The following is a 19,705-nucleotide window of genomic DNA, read 5'->3' on the forward strand; positions in this document are numbered from 1 at the left end:
CACCCTCTCCCACAGAGTCCAAAAGACTATTCTATACATCTCTGTCTCTTTTGCTGTATCACATACAGGGTTATCATACCATCTTTCTAAATTCCATATATATGCATTAGTATACTGTATTGGTGATTTTCTTTCTGGCTTATTTCACTCTGTATAATAGGCTCCAGTTTCATTCACCTCATTAGAACTGATTCAAATGTATTCTTTTTAAAGGCTGAGTAAACAACAGACTGGTTCCAAATAGGAAAGGGAGTACGTCAAGGCTGTATATTGTCACCCTGCTTATTTAACTTATATGCAAAGTACATCATGAGAAACGCTGGGCTGGAAGAAGCACAAGCTGGAATCAAGATTGCCGGGAAAAATATCAATAACCTCAGATATGCAGATGACACCACCCTTATGGCAGAAAGTGAAGAGGAACTAAGAAGCCTCTTGATGAAAGTGAAAGTGGAGAGTGAAAAAGTTGGCTTAAAGCTCAACATTCAGAAAACGAAGATTGTGGCATCTGGTTCCATCACTTCATGGGAAATAGATGGGGAGACAGTGGAAACAGTGTCACACTTTATTTTGGGGGGCTCCCAAATCACTGCAGATGGTAACTGCAGCCATGAAATTAAAAGATGCTTACTCCTTGGAAGAAAAGTTATGACCAACCTAGATAGCATATTCAAAAGCAGAGACATTACTTTGCCAACAAAGGTCCATCTAGTCAAGGCTATGGTTTTTCCTGTGGTCATGTATGGATGTGAGAGTTGGACTATAAATAAAGCTGAGTGCCAAAGAATTGATGCTTTTGACCTGTAGTGTTGGAGAAGACTCTTGAGAGTCCCTTGGACTGCAAGGAGATCCAACCAGTCCATTCTGAAGGAGATCAGCCCTGGGATTTCTTTGGAAAGAATGATGCTAAAGCTGAAACTCCAGTACTTCAGCCACTTCATGTGAAGAGTTGACTCATTGGAAAAGACTCTAATGCTGGGAGGGATTGGGGGCAGGAGAAGAAGGTGACAACAGAGGATGAGATGGCTGGATGGCATCACTGACTTGATGAACTTGAGTCTGAGTGAACTCCGGTAGTTGGTGATGGACAGGGAGGCCTGGCGTGCTGCGATTCATGGGATCACAAAGAGTCGGACATGATTGAGCGACTGAACTGAACTGAATACTCCATTGTGTATATGTACCACAGCTTTCTTATCCATTCGTCTGCTGATGGACATCTAGGTTGCTTCCATGTCCTGGCTATTATAAACAGTGCTGCAGTGAACATTGGGGTACACGTGTCTCTTTCAATTCTGGTTTCCTCAGTGTGTATGCCCAGCAGTGCGATTGCTGGATCATAAGGCAGTTCTATTTCCATTTTTTAAAGGAATCTCCACACTGTTCTCCATAGTGGCTGTACTAGTTTGCATTCCCACCAACAGTGTAAGAGAGTTCCCTTTTCTCCACACCCTCTCCAGCATTTATTGCTTGTAGACTTTTGGATCGCAGCCATTCTGACTGGCGTGAAATGGTACCTCATAGTGGTTTTGATTTGCATTTCTCTGATAATGAGTGATGTTGAGCATCTTTTCATGTGTTTGTTAGCCATCTGTATGTCTTCTTTGGAGAAATGTCTATTTAGTTCTTTGGCCCATTTTTTGATTGGGTCATTTATTTTTCTGGAGTTGAGCTGTAGGAGTTGCTTGTATATTTTTGAGATTCATTTGTCAAGTGCTTCATTTGCTATTATTTTCTCCCATTCTGAAGGCTGTCTTTTCACCTTGCTTATAATTTCCTTTGTTGTGCAGAAGATTTTAATTTTAATTAGGTCCCATTTGTTTATTTTTGCTTTTATTTCCAATATTCTGAGAGGTGGGTCATAGAGGATCTTGCTGTGATTTATGTCAGAGAATGTTTTGCCTATGTTCTCCTCTAGAAGTTTTATAGTTTCTGGTCTTACGTTTAGATCTTTAATCCATTTTGAGTTTATTTTTGTGTATGACTGCAAGGAGATCCAACCAGTCCATTCTGAAGGAGATCAGCCCTGGCTGTTCTTTGGAAGGAATGATGCTAAAGTACTTTGGCCACTTCATGAGAAGAGTTGACTCACTGTAAAAGACTCTGATGCTGGGAGGGATTAGGGGCAGGAGGAGAAGGGGACGACAGAGGATGAGATGGCTGGATGGCATCACTGACTCGATGGACGTGAGTCTGAATAAACTCCGGGAGTTGGTGATGGACAGGGAGGCCTGGTGTGCTGCGATTCATGTGGTCGCAAAGAGTTGGACACGACTGAGTGACTGAACTGAACTGAACTGATGGTGTTAGTTTCATTCTTTTACAAGTGGTTGACCAGTTTTTCCAGCACCACTTGTTAAAGAGATTGTCTTTTCTCCATTATATATTCTTGCCTCCTTTGTCAAAGATAAGGTGTCCATAGGTGCATGGATTTATCTCTGGGCTTTCTATTTTGTTCCATTGATCTATATTTATGTCTTTGTGCCAGTACCATACTGTCTTGATGACTGTGGCTTTGTAGTAGAGCCTGAAATTAGGCAGGTTGATTCCTCCAGTTCCATTCTTCTTTGTCAAGATTGCTTGGGCTATTCGAGGTTTTTTGTATTTCCATCCAAATTGTGAAATTATTTGTTGTAGCTCTGTGAAAAATACCATTGGTAGCTTGATAGGGATTGCATTGAATCTATAGATTGCTTTGGGTAGTATACTCATTTTCACTATATTGATTCTTCCAATCCATGAACACAGTATATATCTCCATCTAGTAGTGTCCTTTTTGATTTCTTTACCAGTGTTTTATAGTTTTCTATATATAGGTCTTTTGTTTCTTTAGGTAGATATATTCCTAAGTATTTTATTCTTTTTGTTGAAATGGTGAATGGAATTGTTTCCTTAGTTTCTCTTTCTATTTTCTCATTATTTTTTCATTATTAGTGTATAGGAATGCAAGGAATTTCTGTGTGTTGATTTTATATCCTGCAACTTTACTGTATTCATTGATTAGCTCTAGTAATTTTCTGATGGAGGCTTTAGGGTTTTCTATGTAGAGGATCATGTAATCTGCAAACAGTGAGAATTTTACTTCTTCTTTTCCAATTTGGATTCATTTTATTTCTTTTTCTGCTCTGACTGCTGTGGCCAAAACTTCCAAAACTATGTTTAATAGTAGTGGTGAAAGTGGGCACCCTTGTCTTGTTCCTGACTTTAGGGGAAATGCTTTCAATTTTTCACCATTGAGGATGATGTTTGCTGTGGGTTTGTTGTATATAGCTTTTATTATGTTGAGGTATGTTCCTTCTATGCCTGCTCTTTGGAGAATTTTGATCATAAATGGATGTTGAATTTTGTCAAAGGCTTTCTCTGCATCTATTGAGATAATCATATGGCTTTTATTTTTCAATTTGTTAATGTGGTGTATTACACTGATTGATTTGCAGATATTGAAGAATCCTTGCATCCCTGGGATAAAGCCCCCTTGGTCATGATGTATGATCTTTTTAATGTATTGTTGGATTCTGATTGCTAGAATTTTGTTAAGGATTTTTGCATCTATGTTCATCAGTGATATTGGCCTATAGTTTTCTTTTTTTGTGGTATCTTTGTCAGGTTTTAGTATTAGTGTGATGGTGGCCTCATAGAATGAGTTTGGAAGTTTACCTTCCCCTGAAATTTTCTGGAAGAGTTTGAGTAGGATAGGTGTTAGCTCTTCTCTACATTTTTGGTAGAATTCAGCTGTGAAGCTGTCTGGACCTGGGTTTTTGTTTGCTGGAAGATTTCTGATTACAGTTTCGATTTCTGTGCTTGTGATGGGTCTGTTAAGATTTTCTATTTCTTCCTGGTTCAGTTTTGGAAAGTTATACTTTTCTAAGAATTTGTCCATTTCTTCCAAGTTGTCCATTTTATTGGCATATAATTGCTGATAGTAGTCTCTTATGATCCTTTGTATTTCTGTGTTGTCTGTTGTTATTTCTCCATTTTCATTTCTAATTTTATTGATTTGATTTTTTTCCCTTTGTTTCTTGATGAGTCTGGCTAATGGTTTGTCAGTTTTATTTATCCTTTCAAAGAACCAGCTTTTGGCTTTGTTGATTTTTGCTATGGTCTCTTTTGTTTCTTTTGCATTTATTTCTGCCCTAATTTTTTAAGATTTCTTCCCTTCTACTAACCCTGGGGTTCTTCATTTCTTCCTTTTCTAGTTGCTTTAGGTGTAGAGTTAGGTTATTTATTTGACTTTTTGTTTGTTTGTTTCTTGATAAGGTAAGACTGTATTGCTATGAACCTTCCCCTTAGCACTGCTTTTACAGTGTCCCATAGGTTTTGGGTTGTTGTGTTTTCATTTTCATTCATTTCTATACATATTTTGATTTCTTTTTTTTTATTTCTTCTGTGATTTGTTGGTTATTCAGCAACGTGTTGTTCAGCCTCCATATGTTGGAATTTTTAATAGTTTTTCTCCTTTAATTGACATGTAATTTTACTGCATTGTGGTCAGAAAAGAGGCTTGGAATGATTTCAATTTTTTTGAATTTACCAAGGCTAAATTTATAGCCCAGGATGTGATCTATCCTGGAGAAGGTTCCATGTGCACTTGAGAAAAAGGTGAAATTCATTGTCTTGGGGTGAAATGTCCTATAGATATCAATTAGGTCTAACTGGTCTATTGTATCATTTAAAGTTTGTGTTTGCTTGTTAATTTTCTGTTTAGTTGATCTATCCATAGGTGTGAGTGGGATATTAAAGTCTCCCACTATTATTGTTTTATTGTTAATTTCCCCTTTCATACTTGTAAGCATTTGTCTTACATATTGTGGTGCTCCTATGCTGGGTGCATATATCATTGTTATAGCTTCTCCTTGGATTGATCCTTTGATCATTATGTAGTGTCCTTCTTTGTCTCTTTTCACAGCCTTTGTTTTAAAGTCTGTTTTATCTGATATGAGTATTGATACTCCTGGTTTCTTTTGGTCTCTATTTGCGTAGAATATCTTTTTCCAGCCCTTCACTTTCAGTCTGTATGTGTCCCTTGTTTCGAGGTGAGTCTCTTGTAGACAACATATATAGGGGTCTTGTTTTTGTATCCATTCAGCTAGTCTTTGTCTTTTGGTTGGGGCATTCAACCCATTTACATTTAAGATAATTATTGATAAGTATGATCCCGTTGACATTTACTTTATTGTTTTGGGTTCAAGTTTATACACCCTTTCTGTGTTTCCTGTCTAGAGAAGATCCTTTAGCATTTGTTGGAGAGCTGGTTTGGTGGTGTTGAATTCTCTCAGCTTTTGCTTGTCTGTAAAGCTTTTGATTTCTCCTTCATATTTGAATGAGATCCCTGCTGGGTACAGTAATCTGGGCTGTAGGTTATTTTCTTTCATCACTTTAAATATGTCCCCCCATTCCCTCCTGGCCTGAAGAGTTTCTATTGAAAGATCAGCTGTTATCCTTATGGGAATCCACTTGTGTGCTATTTGTTGTTTTTCCCTTGCTGCTTTTAATATTTGTTCTTTGTATTTGATCTTTGTTAATTTGATTAATATGTGTCTTGCCTTGTGTTTATCCTGTTTGGGACTCTCTGGGTTTTCTTGGACTTGGGTGATTATTTCTTTCCCCATTTTAGGGAAGTTTTCAACTATTAACTCCTCAAGTATTTTCTCATGGTCTTTCTTTTGTCTTCTTCTTCTGGGACTCCTATGACTTGAATGTTAGGGTGTTTAACATTGTCCCAGAGGTCTCTGAGATTGTCCTCATTTCTTTTAATTCTTTTTTCCTCTGTGTTTCATTTAATTCTACCATTCTATCTTCTACCTCACTAATCCTATCTTCTGCCTCTGTTATTCTACTATTTGTTCCCTCCAGAGTGTTTTTTATTTCATTTATTGCATTATTCATTATAGATTGACTCTTTTTTATTTCTTCTAGGTCCTTGTTAAAACTTTTTTGCATCTTCTCAATCCTTGTCTCTAGGCTATTTATCTGTGATTCCATTTGTTTTCAAGATTTTGGATCATTTTCACTATCATTATTCAGAATTCTTTATCAGGGAGATTCCCTATCTCTTCCTCTTTTGTTTGGTTTGGTGGGCATTTATCCTGTTCCTTTACCTGCTGGGTATTCCTTTGTCTCTTCATATTGTTTATATTGCTGTGTTTGGGTGGCCTTTCTGTATTCTGGCAGTTTGTGGAGTTCTCTTTATTGTGGAGATTCCTCACTGTGGGTGGGGTTGTATGGGTGGTTTGTCAAGGTTTCCTGGTTAGGGAAGCTTGTGTCAGTGTTCTGGTGGGTGGAGCTGGATTTCTTCTCTCTGGAGTGCAATGCAGTGTCCAGTAATGAGTTATGAGATGTCAGTGGGTTTGGAGTGACTTTGGGCAGCCTGTATATTGAAGCTCAGGGCTGTGTTCCTGTGTTGCTGGATAATTTGCATGGTATGTCTTCCTCTGAAAGTTGTTGGCCCTTGGGTGGTGCTTGGTTTCAGTGTAGGTATGGAGGTGTTTGATGAGCTCCTGTCGATTAATGTTCCCTGGAGTCAGGAGTTCTCTGGTGTTCTCTGGATTCGGACTTAAGCCTTCTGCTTCTGGTTTTCAGTCTTATTTTTACAGTAGCCTCAAGACTTCTCCATCTATACAGCACTGTTGATAAAACATCTAGGTTAAAGATGAAAAGTTTCTCCACAGTGAGGGACACCCAGAGAGGTTTCACAATTACATGGAGAAGAGAAGAGGGAGGAGGGAGATAGAGGTGACCAGGATGAGATGAGGTTGAATCAAAAGAGGAGAGAGCAAGCTAGCCAGTAATCACTTCCTTATGTGCACTCCACGGTCTGGACCACTCAGATATTTTCACGGAGTTATACAGAGAAGAGAAGAGGAAGGAAGGAGACAGAGGTAGCCAGGAGGATATAGGGGGGAATCAAAAGGAGTGAGACAGATCCAGCCAGTTATCAGTTCCCTAAGTGTTCTCCACCGTCTGGAACACACAAAGAGATTCAAAGAGTTGGATAGAGAAAAGAAGGTGGAGGTAAGAGATAGAAGTGACCTGGTGGAGAAAAAGGAGAGTCCAAAGAGGGAGAGAGCAGTCAAGCCAATAATCTCGCTCCCAAGGAAAAATGGGTACTGAAGATTGGATTCTTAAAGGTACAAAATTGATAACAAATACCAAAAAGCAAAGATTAAAAATCTAGAGTAGAGGTTGGATTTTCAAAAATACAATATTAAAGAAAAAATTTCACAAAAATTATAAAATATATATATATGAAGTTTGCTTTAAAAAATAGGGTCTCTTTTTTTTTGCAAAGTAATAGTAGGTTATAAAAAATGAAAATTAAAGGAATAATAGAGGACTTAAAATTTAAAAAAATTAAAAAATATAAAGAATGATAGTAAAAATAGTAAAAATATATCTAGGACTTTCTCTGGTGGTGTTGTGGGCAGTGTGGGGTCAGTTCATTTTCGGATAGTTCCTTGATCTGGCTTATATGTCTCAAGATCTATAGGCCCCTTCCCAGAGAAGGCAATGGCAACCCACTCCAGTACTCTTGCCTGGAAAATCCCATGGATGGAGGAGCCTGGTAGGCTGCAGTCCATGGGGTCGCTAGGAGTCGGACACGACTGAGCGACTTCACTTTCACTTTTCACTTTCATGCATTGGAGAACGAAATGGCAACCCACTCCAGTGTTCTTGCCTGGAGAATCCCAGGGACAGGGGAACCTGGTGGGCTGCCGTCTCTGGGGTCGCACAGAGTTGGACACGACTGAAGTGACTTAGCTGCAGCAGCAGCAGCATACTGGGTTTTAATCTATTGCACCTGTCACTTCCAAGGAGGTTCCCTCTGTTTTAGCATCTTCTGTTTGCTGGTCTCTTCAGTGTCTAATTTCCACCCTGACACAAGGGGGCAGTGGTGGACACTTTTTTAAGCTCACTTGTTCAGTCTTGCTGTGGGGAGGGAGGGATGCTGCAAACATTTAAATAACACTGGCGTGTGCTCGCAGTGTCTCAGCCACACTGGGTTTGCCCCTGCTCACGGCATGTGGGCTTTCCCTGTCATCACTGCTTAGGCTCTAGGTTGCTCTGCCAGGAACTGTCTGAGGCCGGCCCTGGGTTGTATGCACTTTTCAGGTCTAAGCCACTCAGATTCAGGTATTCGGGTAGTTCTCAGAGGTGCAGACTCAGTTGCGCCTGCGTTTTGTGCCCTTCGCAGGTCCAAGCAGCTCATGTGACCAGGTGTTTGGCGAGCGCAGTTACTCGGTTTTCTGGGTGAACAACCGGCACACCTTCTCAGGCGGATGTTGACCGTCCAGAACCCCAAGAGGTCTTGGTTAGCAACAAAGCCTGCTTGCAGTTTGGTAGGTAATGCCTCTCTGGGGCCACAATTGCCCCCTTCTGGCTCTGGCTGCCTGTCACCAGAGGGGGATGGTCTGCAGCCGGCTAGCTCTGCTCAGTTCTTTGTTCTGTGAGAGGGCCTGGTGGTGCTTAGGTTAGGGTTTTTCGCATGGTAGCTATCCCACAGTCTGGTTTGCTAGCCCAAGTTAGTTCCTTCAGATTGCCCTCAGGGCATTCAGGCCGTGTCCTTACTCTAAGCAATGCAGTCGGTGCCTCCCTGCCCAGCCCCCGCTTGCTAGTGGAGAATGCAGGCATCTGCGCTGCTTCTCCGCTGGGGGAGTTACCATTGGGCATGTAATCTATGGGTTTTAATTATTTATTTTTTCTCCTGGTTATGTTGCCCTCTGTGGTTCCAAGGCTTGCCACAGACTCAGCAGTAAGAGTGTTTCCTGGTGTTTGGAAACTTCTCTTTAAGACTCCCTTCCCAGGACAGAGCTCTGTCCCTACCTCTTTTGTCTCTCTTTTTGTCTTTTATATTTTTTCCTACCTCCTTTCAAAGACAATGGGCTGCTTTTCTGGGTGCCTGATGTCCTCTGCCGGCATTCAGAAGTTGTTTTGTGGAATTTCCTCAGCGTTCAAATGTTCTTTTGATGATTTTGAAAAGACCCTCATGCTGGGAAAGATTGAAGGCAGGAGAAGGGGACAACAGAGGATGAGATGGTTAGATGGCATCACCAACTCAATGGACATGGGTTTGGGTGGACTCCAGGAGTTGGTGATGGACAGGGAGGCCTGGCGTGCTGTGGTTCATGGGGTTGCAAAGAGTAGGACACGACTGAGCGACTGAACTGAACTGAATCTGACATTATTTTACTTATATTTCCCTGATTATCAGGGAGTCTAACCATCTTTTCACTATTTGCACTTTCTCTTCTGCAAATTGCAGTTTTTTATCATTAGTTTATTTCTCTAGGATGGCTTCTTTTTTCTCTCAATATGTATGACTCTTGGTGTTCATTTTTTGTTATGTATTATAAATATTTTCTCCTAAGCTATCAATTGTCTTTTTTAATTTGTGGTGTATTGTTTTTATGTTGATGTAATCACATCGGTCTTTCCTTTTTATCTTGGGCTTTGTGTTTTTGGTCCTGTTTAAGGTCATAAATATATGCTTTATCTTTTTGCAATGCCTTTACAGTTTTACTTTTTATGTTTTATTTTTGAATCCATCTGCAACATGTTTGGGGATCCAGGTTTTGGGATTTTTTCCCCCCTCAAATGACTAGCTAATTATTCAAACATCAGTCATTTCTTGTCCCACTGATTTGAAACAGCATGTTTTCTTTTTATTTTTAAAGAACACCTACTAAAATGTCTTTTCTCCTTTTGATGTGTTAATGGGTCTGCTCTGAGAAGCTCATCTGTACAAATCACAAAGGAAGCCAGTGAATGGTCCTACTTTCCTCAAGTGGGGCCACACCTGGAGAGTGTACTGCTGGAAAGTGGAAAGAACTAGACTTCTCCTGAATTGGACACCAGCATCTAAACTGTGAAGATATTCAGGGGGGAATGAGAAACCAAGAGAAAAGCCACTCTCAGATCACTTAGGCCAGAAGGCACAACCTCTTTCTAATGGTCTTTCCAGACTCTGCTTATGAAAGCACTGGCCACTCAGGCACCATTGCACTGATACCCTCAAATCTTTGATATGTAGCCACTAAGAATTGAATGAGAGTCCCATGCTCTTCACTGGATTCCTGTTTTCAGATTTGATGTGCAGGGACCAACAGTCTCAGCTTAAAGAAGGATAGTGAATGGATCTTTCCCTGAGCACCTACCATATTCATCAGAGCAATACAAATCATGACTGAAGGTGCTATCATTCAGCTTTGCTTCCTGAAAAACTTTCCTCCTGGTTGTGATGTCTTGAAACCATGTGTTATAAATGCACCATATCAATTTATTCCTAAGAAGCGAAGACTTCAGTTTGAATCTTTCAGATATAAGTTTCAGATGAACTGTCTAATAAAGCATTCATAGCCCATTGCTTAGCATCAGAATTTTTCCTAGAGAAAGAAAATCTTTGTGTTTTGTGGGGGGAGATGAAAACTTTTTGATTATGCCTAAATTTTACTGCTTCTCTTACTGCTGCCATGCAGAGGTGGACTGAGGAACACTGTTGGGTCCTGAATTATATCCAAATTGAAATCCACCTCTGGGATGTATGAACCACCTTGTCCAAAGCTAAAGTGAGGAATGTTTCTTCCCATGGTTTCTCCAAGCCCCCACTTCCCCACCATTGCCTTTTGCCTTAATCTAATGCATTATGTAATGGATTTTCTAATATTGAATCATTCTTGAAATTTGGAGTTAAGCCTAATTTTGTCCTGATGTATCTTTGTTTTATATTTCTGGATTTGTTTGTGAATATTTCACTAGGCATTTTTTGCCTCCGGGTCTATATACATATATAGCAACTCTTGGAAAAGCAAACAGATTTCTGATGCATATGCCACTCATCCCAATCATAACACAATTTGGACAAATGAAGTAATTAACCAGTGTACTCTGGTTAGGATCTAGAATAGATTAAAGTATTTCCCCAAAAAATTAAAAAGGAAAAGTCACAAGGCTGAGAAAACTAGGTATTAATTTTTAAATATTAACTCCACTTAGTATGTGACTTTGTCAACAGGTGACCACATTTTTCCATTCAAGTAGTTATTGGTCATCCAAATCATTGCTCCTAAAAATGGCTTGACTTTGTCCTGATGTATCTTTGTTTGCTTGATCCAAAATTTTATAATTTAATAGCCATGAGATTTATAACTCAAAGCCTATCCACAATAAGACAAAACTTTTAAGAAATTAAGTCAGGCATTTAAATATCTATAATGGATATATTTATATACATTAAATATATATGTATAAGTATATATGAAATGAGTATATATAGTAAACATATGTATCTATTTTATTAGAAAGAAAATTAATCACTATAGGATTAAGACATTAGGTTCAAATTCTCAGCCAAGACAAATTCTTAACTGACCTCTGTACTTTCTGCCCACAAGGGATAGCTGCTGATTACTTGGGCTGATAAATAACAACCCTATTTACCACTGTTCATGACAGAAGACAAATCACAGTTGTTCTTTTCACGTGTGGGTTTTATTTTCAGCCCTTTACATTGAGCACAAACTCGCCTCTGGTTTCTAGACCTGTCATGAGCAGTTCGCTGCTGCTCTTCTGCACACGATTCAGTGAATTTACTTTTTGTTTCTCATCACCAGCATTCACTCACTTATTCATCCCTAACAAAGCACATACAAAGAGAAGAGGGCTTGTGGGTCAGACTCACTACCTGCCTGCCTGATTTTTCTGTACACAGGTGAGATATTCCTGTACATCTTCTGGGGACCCTAGAATGAGGGGGACTCGTTGGTGAATGGCTTCAGGCTTCACGTCCAGCACGGGTTGGGTGCCTGTGGTCGCCAGCCCTCCCGCCTGCTCGATGATGTAGGCCACAGGATTGCACTCATACAGGAGCCGGAGCTGAGGAGAAACAGAGTCAGGTGGACAAGTGTTCTAAGTTGCCAAGACCCCCAAACCATGTGCCTGAAGCTCCAGGAGGAATTCCAACTGCTGAGCCTCTGTCTCATTAGTGTGAGTACATTTGCCCATCTCAGGGGAGCTGCTGCCAGAGACCAACACTCTCCAGAAGGCTGGGTGCCCTAGCTGATGCTGATCACATATGCCTCTGGGGACACCTCCAGTCGATAGCTACCTGTCTGCTGACCTTTGTGATTATGAGAGACTTGGGAGTATGAGATCTTAGTGTTCACTTCTCATTAGTTCGTTAATGAGGTGAAGTGATTCTGGGTCCAGATTAGGAGCCTCTACATGCCAGACCTTAAGGCCAATAGAGTCAAGCTTGGATGGGATTGGAGGGTCACCTAGAGAGTGCTGGGTGGTCTCTCAGGATAACCACACTGTCCAGGATGGTGGGGAGGAACAGCTCAAGTGTCAACTTGGCTGAAGAGTTTTCTGGTGTTTAGATGACCTTTTCTTTTGACCCCTTAGACTGAATTGCCTGGTCTCTTGTTGCTTTCTCTCCCACAGCATCCTGTACTTCCCCTTTCGTGATAATTCTGACTCTGAGGTTTGTTTAACATCTGCCTTCCTCCTTGGACGCCCTCCCTTGAGGGCAGGGGAGGCATCTCTTAAGGTTGGTCTTTGTGGCATCTTCATTCCTAGTACTGCCTGACATTTAGGAAGTGTCCAAACAAGGCTGCAGTGTATGCTGCACAAGGGCTCCCAGTGGAGGGCAGAAATGGGTGGAAATCAGTTGTACTATTTTTTGCCAAGCCGGGTACATGGATCCAGTGCCTGTTCTGAGAAAGAAATGCCCTTCTAAAAGGCACTATGAGATGACTAGGTGTCAATCCTGTGTCCAGTTAGTATATGGTGAGTTGAATTGAAACGGGCTGATTGAATGTCCTTTCTGGGTCTTTTTCTGTCATTATGTTTTGACTTCTTCCTCATCCCCTGACCCACAGCAGACACACGCACACACGTCACACAGATTCAGGTGACGTTCTTGCTGCATGCTCTGACTCTATATCACACTATCCTCTCCTTCCTTCCCTCATAGGTATGAAATCTGTAACTTAAATTTCCTCTTCTGTAATCAGCTTTCAGAGTGATTGATCCAGCTCTGCACAACTTCTTTCCATTCTTTTCTTCATAGTTACATCTTGTGCTGATTTTTAAATTATTGTTATTTCAAAGAGAGGAACAAACTATTTCCAATCTGAATTGGAGAGCCAGGCACTGAGCAGAAAGTAAGTTAAAACTGTAGGGGGCATTTATTTCCATTTGGGGGAAACAGAATAAGATGCTTTTATTTGTACCATGTTAATTCAGATACTATAAAAAAATAGATAGATAAGGACATGGATACTTACATAAAACTTACCTTGGGACCAAGTTTTGTTCTGACCTTAAGATATTTTTGTAGTAAACTCATTTTAAAACACAGTGTCCAGATCTTCATGGTGCCTTTACCTGCAGGCTATGTGATCTATTTTTTTCCCCACAATTAAAATCTACATTGCTCTACAGAGACAATAGGAGGAGAAGCAGTCACATCCCACTACCCACCCACTCACACAAACATGGTCACAGAGACCATGAGAGCTAAAACATGGAGATAAGAAATCAGTGGTACCTAGATCTTGTTATATAGACTGAAGTAAATCAGAAAGAGAAAAACAAATATCATATATTAGCACATATATATGGAACCTAGAAAACTGTACTAATGAACCTATTTGCAGGGCAGGAATAGAGATGCAGACACAGAGGACAGACTTGTGGACACAGCAGGGGAAGGAGAGGGTGGGACGAATTGAGAGAGTAGCAGTGAAACATATATATTACCACATATAAAATAGATAATGGGAAGTCTCTGTGTAACACAGAGAGCTCAAACCGGTGCTATGTTGGGATGGGATGGGGTCGGGAGTGGGAGGGAGATTCAAGAGGGAAAGAATATATGTATACTTATGGCTGATTCACGTTGTCATATGGCAGAAACCAACACAACACTGTAAAGCAATTATCCTCCAAATAAAGTTTAAAAAAAGAAATTAATGGTACTATGAATGTAGGTCTATATATGCAGTTATATATCTTGTGGAAATATTTTTGTAATTATATGTAGGTATTTTCTGACTAATTTTAAATCATCTTAATATTAATAGCTAGTAGTAATTAGTCTTAATGTTCTCCTTGTTAGAACTGAGTAGATGGCAAATGTGGTTCTACCTAAGAATTTCCACATCTTCTACTTGATCTCATGTAATACTCCTTAGCACTGTTCTGCTCACTAGATTTATCTGTCCAACAAGCTGATATACAAGAGCTAAACCATCACAGGAAGAGAAATGCCTGATACACTAACCTGCATGTTAAAATCTTCTCTTTGGTTTCACATGGTGTGTTAGACTTCTTATCATGGCTTTGAATCTGACATTCCAATAATTCAGGTCGGATCGCCCGCACTGAGAGATGCATATATGTGTGGCTAGTTGTTAGTGTGTCAGAGAATATGCAGACATTTATTTGAATTTGTCTTCTTATCTATGATTCTGTGACTGGCTAAAAGTCAGACACCTTTCCATGGCAGGGTCTATTCAAGATAGACGCACTGGGATCATACGATTCCCACTTGATAACATGGGTATTTTAGGTTTTGTTTCATAAAGTTGCAATGAGATCTTTCCAGAGCTACCTTTACAGGTAGTTCAGAAGTTCTTAGCCTGAACTTCTGGAAACTCTCTAGGAAATTCTTGGGTCATCCTCAGGTTATTGTGAACCCCCTGACAATATATGTAACGTGTATGTTTACATGTAATAAGTTTCATGTAAGTTTTGTAAGTTTCATTAAGTTCTCAAAAGGATCTATGATCCAAAATCAGCTGGTAATGAAGCAAAAAGACAGACACAGCATGTGGAAAGTGGAGGGTGAACACAGCTGATTCACAGTCAACTGAGGAGCATGAGAGCCGCAGAAGTAAAGGCCAGTGACAATCACCAACAACTTCAGCCTCCTCTTCCTCCAGACCTTCTACCACAACCTTAGAACACTATTAATGGCATATATACTTCGTTTCTCTTCCACCTGCCCACTCACAGACAGATGGTAGCCAAAAACAGGCATGATGAGAAGGAATTGTGACCGGCTCCCTGAGCAGATTCAGCCAGCAGACAGAGGAGAGTTACCTTGCCCTTCGGACTTTTCTGGTTTGCTGGGTACAGGAAGATCCCTCCATAGACAAGGGTGCGGTGCACATCAGCCACCATGGAGCCCACGTACCTGGCCCCATAGGGAGCACTGCCGTCCTGGAGGATGGAGAGAGGAGAGGCAAGATGCAATGCGTTTAGCAATCAGTCAGCACCTGCTTCAGGTGACACATCCAGTGGGTGTGAGCTCTGCATTCCAGGTCCTCTTTCCTCTACCCACTAGCTTAGGAATTAAAATTATTATGTAGCTGACCATTCAGTTCAGTTCAGTTCAGTTGCTCAGTTGTGTCCGACTCTTTGTGACCCCATGAATCGCAGTACGCCAGCCTCCCTGTCCATCACCAACTCCTGGAGCTGACCATTAGGAGTTCCCAAACCTCAACTAGTAATCAGACTCATTAAATGTTGCACTACTTAAAGTGAGAGACAATATGTGTCCTAAGACAGAAGCTAATGAGAAAAAAAAAAAAACAACAACAAAACAAAACACTAGAAAAAGAAGTATAGACAAACACCAACTGTTGGGCTCCTCTTTGAATCTCCTCCTTGGCCCTCACAGTTCAGAACACTTTTTAGCTTCTTGAAAACCAGATCCCCTTGAACCATGACAACTTTTGCACTTAGTGTAAGCAGCATTTATCCACTGGTAAAATTATTTTAAATACCTTTAGAAATCATTCAAAGAAATAAAACAGCTTCCGTGTAAATGTCAATTTCATTAGTCTTATAACGAAAAGATTTGCTCTGAAAGAAATAAGCCAAAGTTCATGATTTCCCTTATGTAGGGCATATCAGTAAGGCATGGCTATCTGATGAAAGGGCTCCTTCGGGCAGGTTTGCTTTTTCCTCACTCAGTGACCCATGTGAGATTTCTGTGTCTAATCTAATAATTCTCTGACAGTACAAGGAAACACCAAGAATTTTCAGAGTAAATATCCAATGCTTTGCGTGGCATCAGCCACTATAAAGTGCATTGATTTTATAAGCATTTATATGCCAGATCTCTCCATCAGTGTGTGACACCCTTGGGGAAAAGACTGTCTGCTTTATCTTGGCATCATTCCCTGAGTTCAGCCTGGTGTGGGGCAAAAAGTAGCTGCTGGGGAAATACTTTCTGAAGTGTATACTTATGCGATATCTTGAAAGCACTATTCAGGTTGTATGTTAAAAATTACGTGGGAGATTTTGCCTCCTCCATTTTATTTACATAATGATATTAAGTATACAAAACACCTTCAGATGCCAATTAAGAGACTTCTCAATAGGTAAAAGAATGCAGGTCTGAATTGGGGATGAAGAAAATGGACTAACTTGAGTAGCTCAGAGGGTAAAGAGTCTGCCTCCAATTCAGGAGACCCAGGTTCAATACCTGGGTAGGAAAGATCCCTTGGAAAAGGAAATGGAAACTCACTCCAGTATTCTTGCCTGGAGAATCCCCATAGACAGCAGAACCTGGCTGGCAAGAGTCCATGGGGTCGCAAAGAGTCGGACACAACTGAGTGACTTCACTTTCACTTTTTGAGGAATATTTAGGAAATAGAGTTGGTAATGCCCAGTAAATGATTAGTCATGGGCATAAGAAAGAGGTAATCCTCTGGATTCCCCAAACTTTGTTGGGAATGAACATGATGGTAGAGGCAGTATAGGTCCAGAGAAGAAAACCAGAAAGTAGTAAACTTGGGAGATGGTGTGGGTGTGTGTGTTTGTGTGTGTGTGTAGAGTGGTGGGGGGTGGGGAATAGGAGGGTCAGAGTTGGATATGTGGAGTTCTAGGTGTCTGGAGGAGCAGGCAGATCTGAACCCTATGAGAAGAGACTAGATGAGATCACCCTGGGGGGACAAGAGTGAGCCGAAAGGTTTGTTGGGAATAGAGTACTATAGGTACCAAGATGGAAGTGTAGGCAGAGGTGTGGGAACTAAAAAAAGAAGAAGATGGTTAGGAAGAGAGATGGAAAACCAGACACAAGGCTAAAGAAGACAAGTTTCATGAAGGACAGGATTGCTGTTGTTGTTTAGCAACCAAATTGCGTCCGACTCTTTTGCAATCCCATGGACTGTAGCCCGCCAGGCTCCTCTGTCCATGGGATTTCCCAGGCAAGAATACTGGAGTGGGTTGCCATTTCTTTCTCTTGGGGATGTTCCAGACTCAGGGATTGAGCCAGTTTCTCCCACATTAACAGATGGATTCTTTACCACTGAGCCACCAGAGAAGCTGGAAAGGAAGAGTAAACAACTCTAAATGCCATGGAGAGGTCAAGTAACATAAGGTGGAAACATGATGCTGGATTACGTAAAAGAGGATTACCAACGGCTGATATTGGAGCAAAGAGGGTTAAAGAGGGAATGAAAGGAAAGAAAAACTTTCAAAAAATGAAAACTTTCTTTCCACTTCTGGGTATTTATCCAAAAGAATTGGAAACAGAATCTCAAAAGGATATCTGCATATCCATGTTCATCGAAGCATTATTCACAATAGCCAAGAAGTGGAAGCAACCTAAGTGTCCAGTGACAGATGGATGGATAAGGGAAATGTGGTATACACACACAGTAGGATATTATTTGGACTTTGAAAAAAAAATCTTGTCACTTGCTCAACTGATATCAAGCAGGGCCCTTTGGGGCTCCTGGGCACAAAGACTTTCTGTGTCCCACATTTTTTTGATTATAGGAAGCAGCCTTCATTCAGCCTTCATGACTGTCCCTGAGTTACAAAGGGCAGATTCAAGCAGTTGTTAATCAGAAAAGGGAGGGGATGGAAGATCAAGGAGAAACAGTCAAGAGCAGCCTTGGGACAAGGTCCTGTTTTCCCCATCAAAGGATACACACAACAATATCTTTGAACTATTTTGCAGATATTGAAACCCCCACAGGTGAAAGAAGATAACAATTAATGTTATCCAATGTATGCCACCCACAAGCATGTAGACCCCAGACCAGTTGGACCTGAAGGCTGATGATGTTAACTCTAACTCAGCTCACCACCAACCCATCAGAAGAATGTCCACAAGCTGATCATGTCCTCTTTGGACAATTACTATGAAACTTCTCACTATCTTCCCCAAGAGGGGACACATGATTTTGAGGGTATGAGCCTGCTGTGTCCCCCTTTGCTGGAAAGGCAATAAAACTATTCTTTTCTACTTCACCCCAAATTCTGTCCTCAAGGTTCAATTCAGCACCAGTGTACAGAGAAGATGAGCTTTCAGCATCACAACATGGATGAAACTTGAGGACATTGTGCCAAGTGAAATAAGCCAGTCAAAAAAAAAAAAAAAGACAAATACAACATTATCTAACTTATATGAGGTATCTAAAGTAATCAAATATATAGAAACACAAAGTAGGGCATGGTTACTAGGGATGGGGTTGGGGGAAGGAGAAAATGGTGAGTTGTTGTTCAATGGCTATAGAATTTCAATTTTGCAAGAAGGAAATGGCAACCTACTCCAGTATTCTTGCCTGGAGAATTCCATGGACAGAGGAGCTTGGGGGGCTATAGCTCAAGGGGTTGCAAAGAGTCAGACATGACTGAGCAACTAACACACACAGAGAAATAAAAAGTTGCAGAACAGAGAATAACATTTGTCTTGTTGGAGTTTTAAAGGAACATCACACCCTGACCTACTTGGGCAACTGCAAGAACAAAGGATCCTGACACCAAAAAGTTTGCAACAAACAACCACATCCTCTCTCTTTTTAGTATAAAAGAGGCCTGAATTCTAACTCAGGAAAGATGGTTCTTTGGGACACTAGTCCACCATCTTCTTGGTCTGCTGACTTTCCTAATAAAGTCCTTATTCCTTGCTCCAACAACTAGTCTCTCGATTTATTGGCTTGTCACGTGGCAAGTAGTAAGAGCTTGCACTCCTTAACATTACTTGACTGTTCTGGGCCTCAGATCCTTTATTTGTAAAATGAAGGTTGTGGTATTAATACTTATCTTGTAATCTGTTGGAGAATTGAATGAGTTAGTACATGATAAGCACTTGGAACAGACACAGGACACACTAGCTATGATTATCATGACTAATAGAAGAGTGCAGTTAGGGATAGGAGAAACTGCCATTGGCAAGAGACAGAAATAGCAAAGGAGGACTGCTCTTTCCACAATGGTGGATGGTATAGAAAAGTGCTGGTCCACTTCCCATCTCCTTGGGGTGCAGCATGTGGAAGCAGAGCAGCCAGAACACAAAGACCCTGCCAGAAAGCAATGGCCTCTGGAAGAATGAGGAGTGGGAGGGACACTGCCTGCACACCCTGGAGATGGGCTTCCCAGGGCAAAACTACAGACAGCAAGGGGACTTCTTTTCAAAACAGAATAGTCTATCTTCTTTCCTTTTTTTTAAGTGTAAGAGTAAACACTTATTATTTAAAATAAGGGAGAAGGAATCACAACATATTACACATTTTTAAAAGCTGACTCTTACTATACTAAACACCATAAAATCCAGAAAAAAAACATAGTATTTTTATTAATTAAATACTTGATATGCTTTTTCCCTTTCAATTTTCTTGGTTGCATACTCTTTGATTGCCTCTGCAAATGACAATGGTTTTTGTAATAATTTCTAGAAAGAGTTACAATG

General features: G+C 40.6%; 1 protein-coding gene across 1 annotated transcript in view; it reads right to left on the minus strand.

Moving 5' to 3' along the window:
• Window positions 1–11,462: 11,462 nt before the first annotated feature.
• FBP2 (fructose-bisphosphatase 2) overlaps window positions 11,463–19,705 on the minus strand; it is a 44,303-nt gene continuing 36,060 nt past the window's right edge. Inside the window, exons 6-7 of the mRNA XM_061426099.1 lie at window positions 15,100–15,219; window positions 11,463–11,868 (exon numbers count right to left, since the gene is read on the minus strand). Coding sequence (XP_061282083.1) covers window positions 11,674–11,868; window positions 15,100–15,219 — 315 coding nt within the window. The 3' untranslated portion in view covers window positions 11,463–11,673. The remainder of the gene's footprint in view (window positions 11,869–15,099; window positions 15,220–19,705) is intronic.

The sequence above is a fragment of the Bos javanicus genome, chromosome 8, assembly GCF_032452875.1.
Source record: "Bos javanicus breed banteng chromosome 8, ARS-OSU_banteng_1.0, whole genome shotgun sequence".
NCBI lineage: Eukaryota > Metazoa > Chordata > Mammalia > Artiodactyla > Bovidae > Bos > Bos javanicus.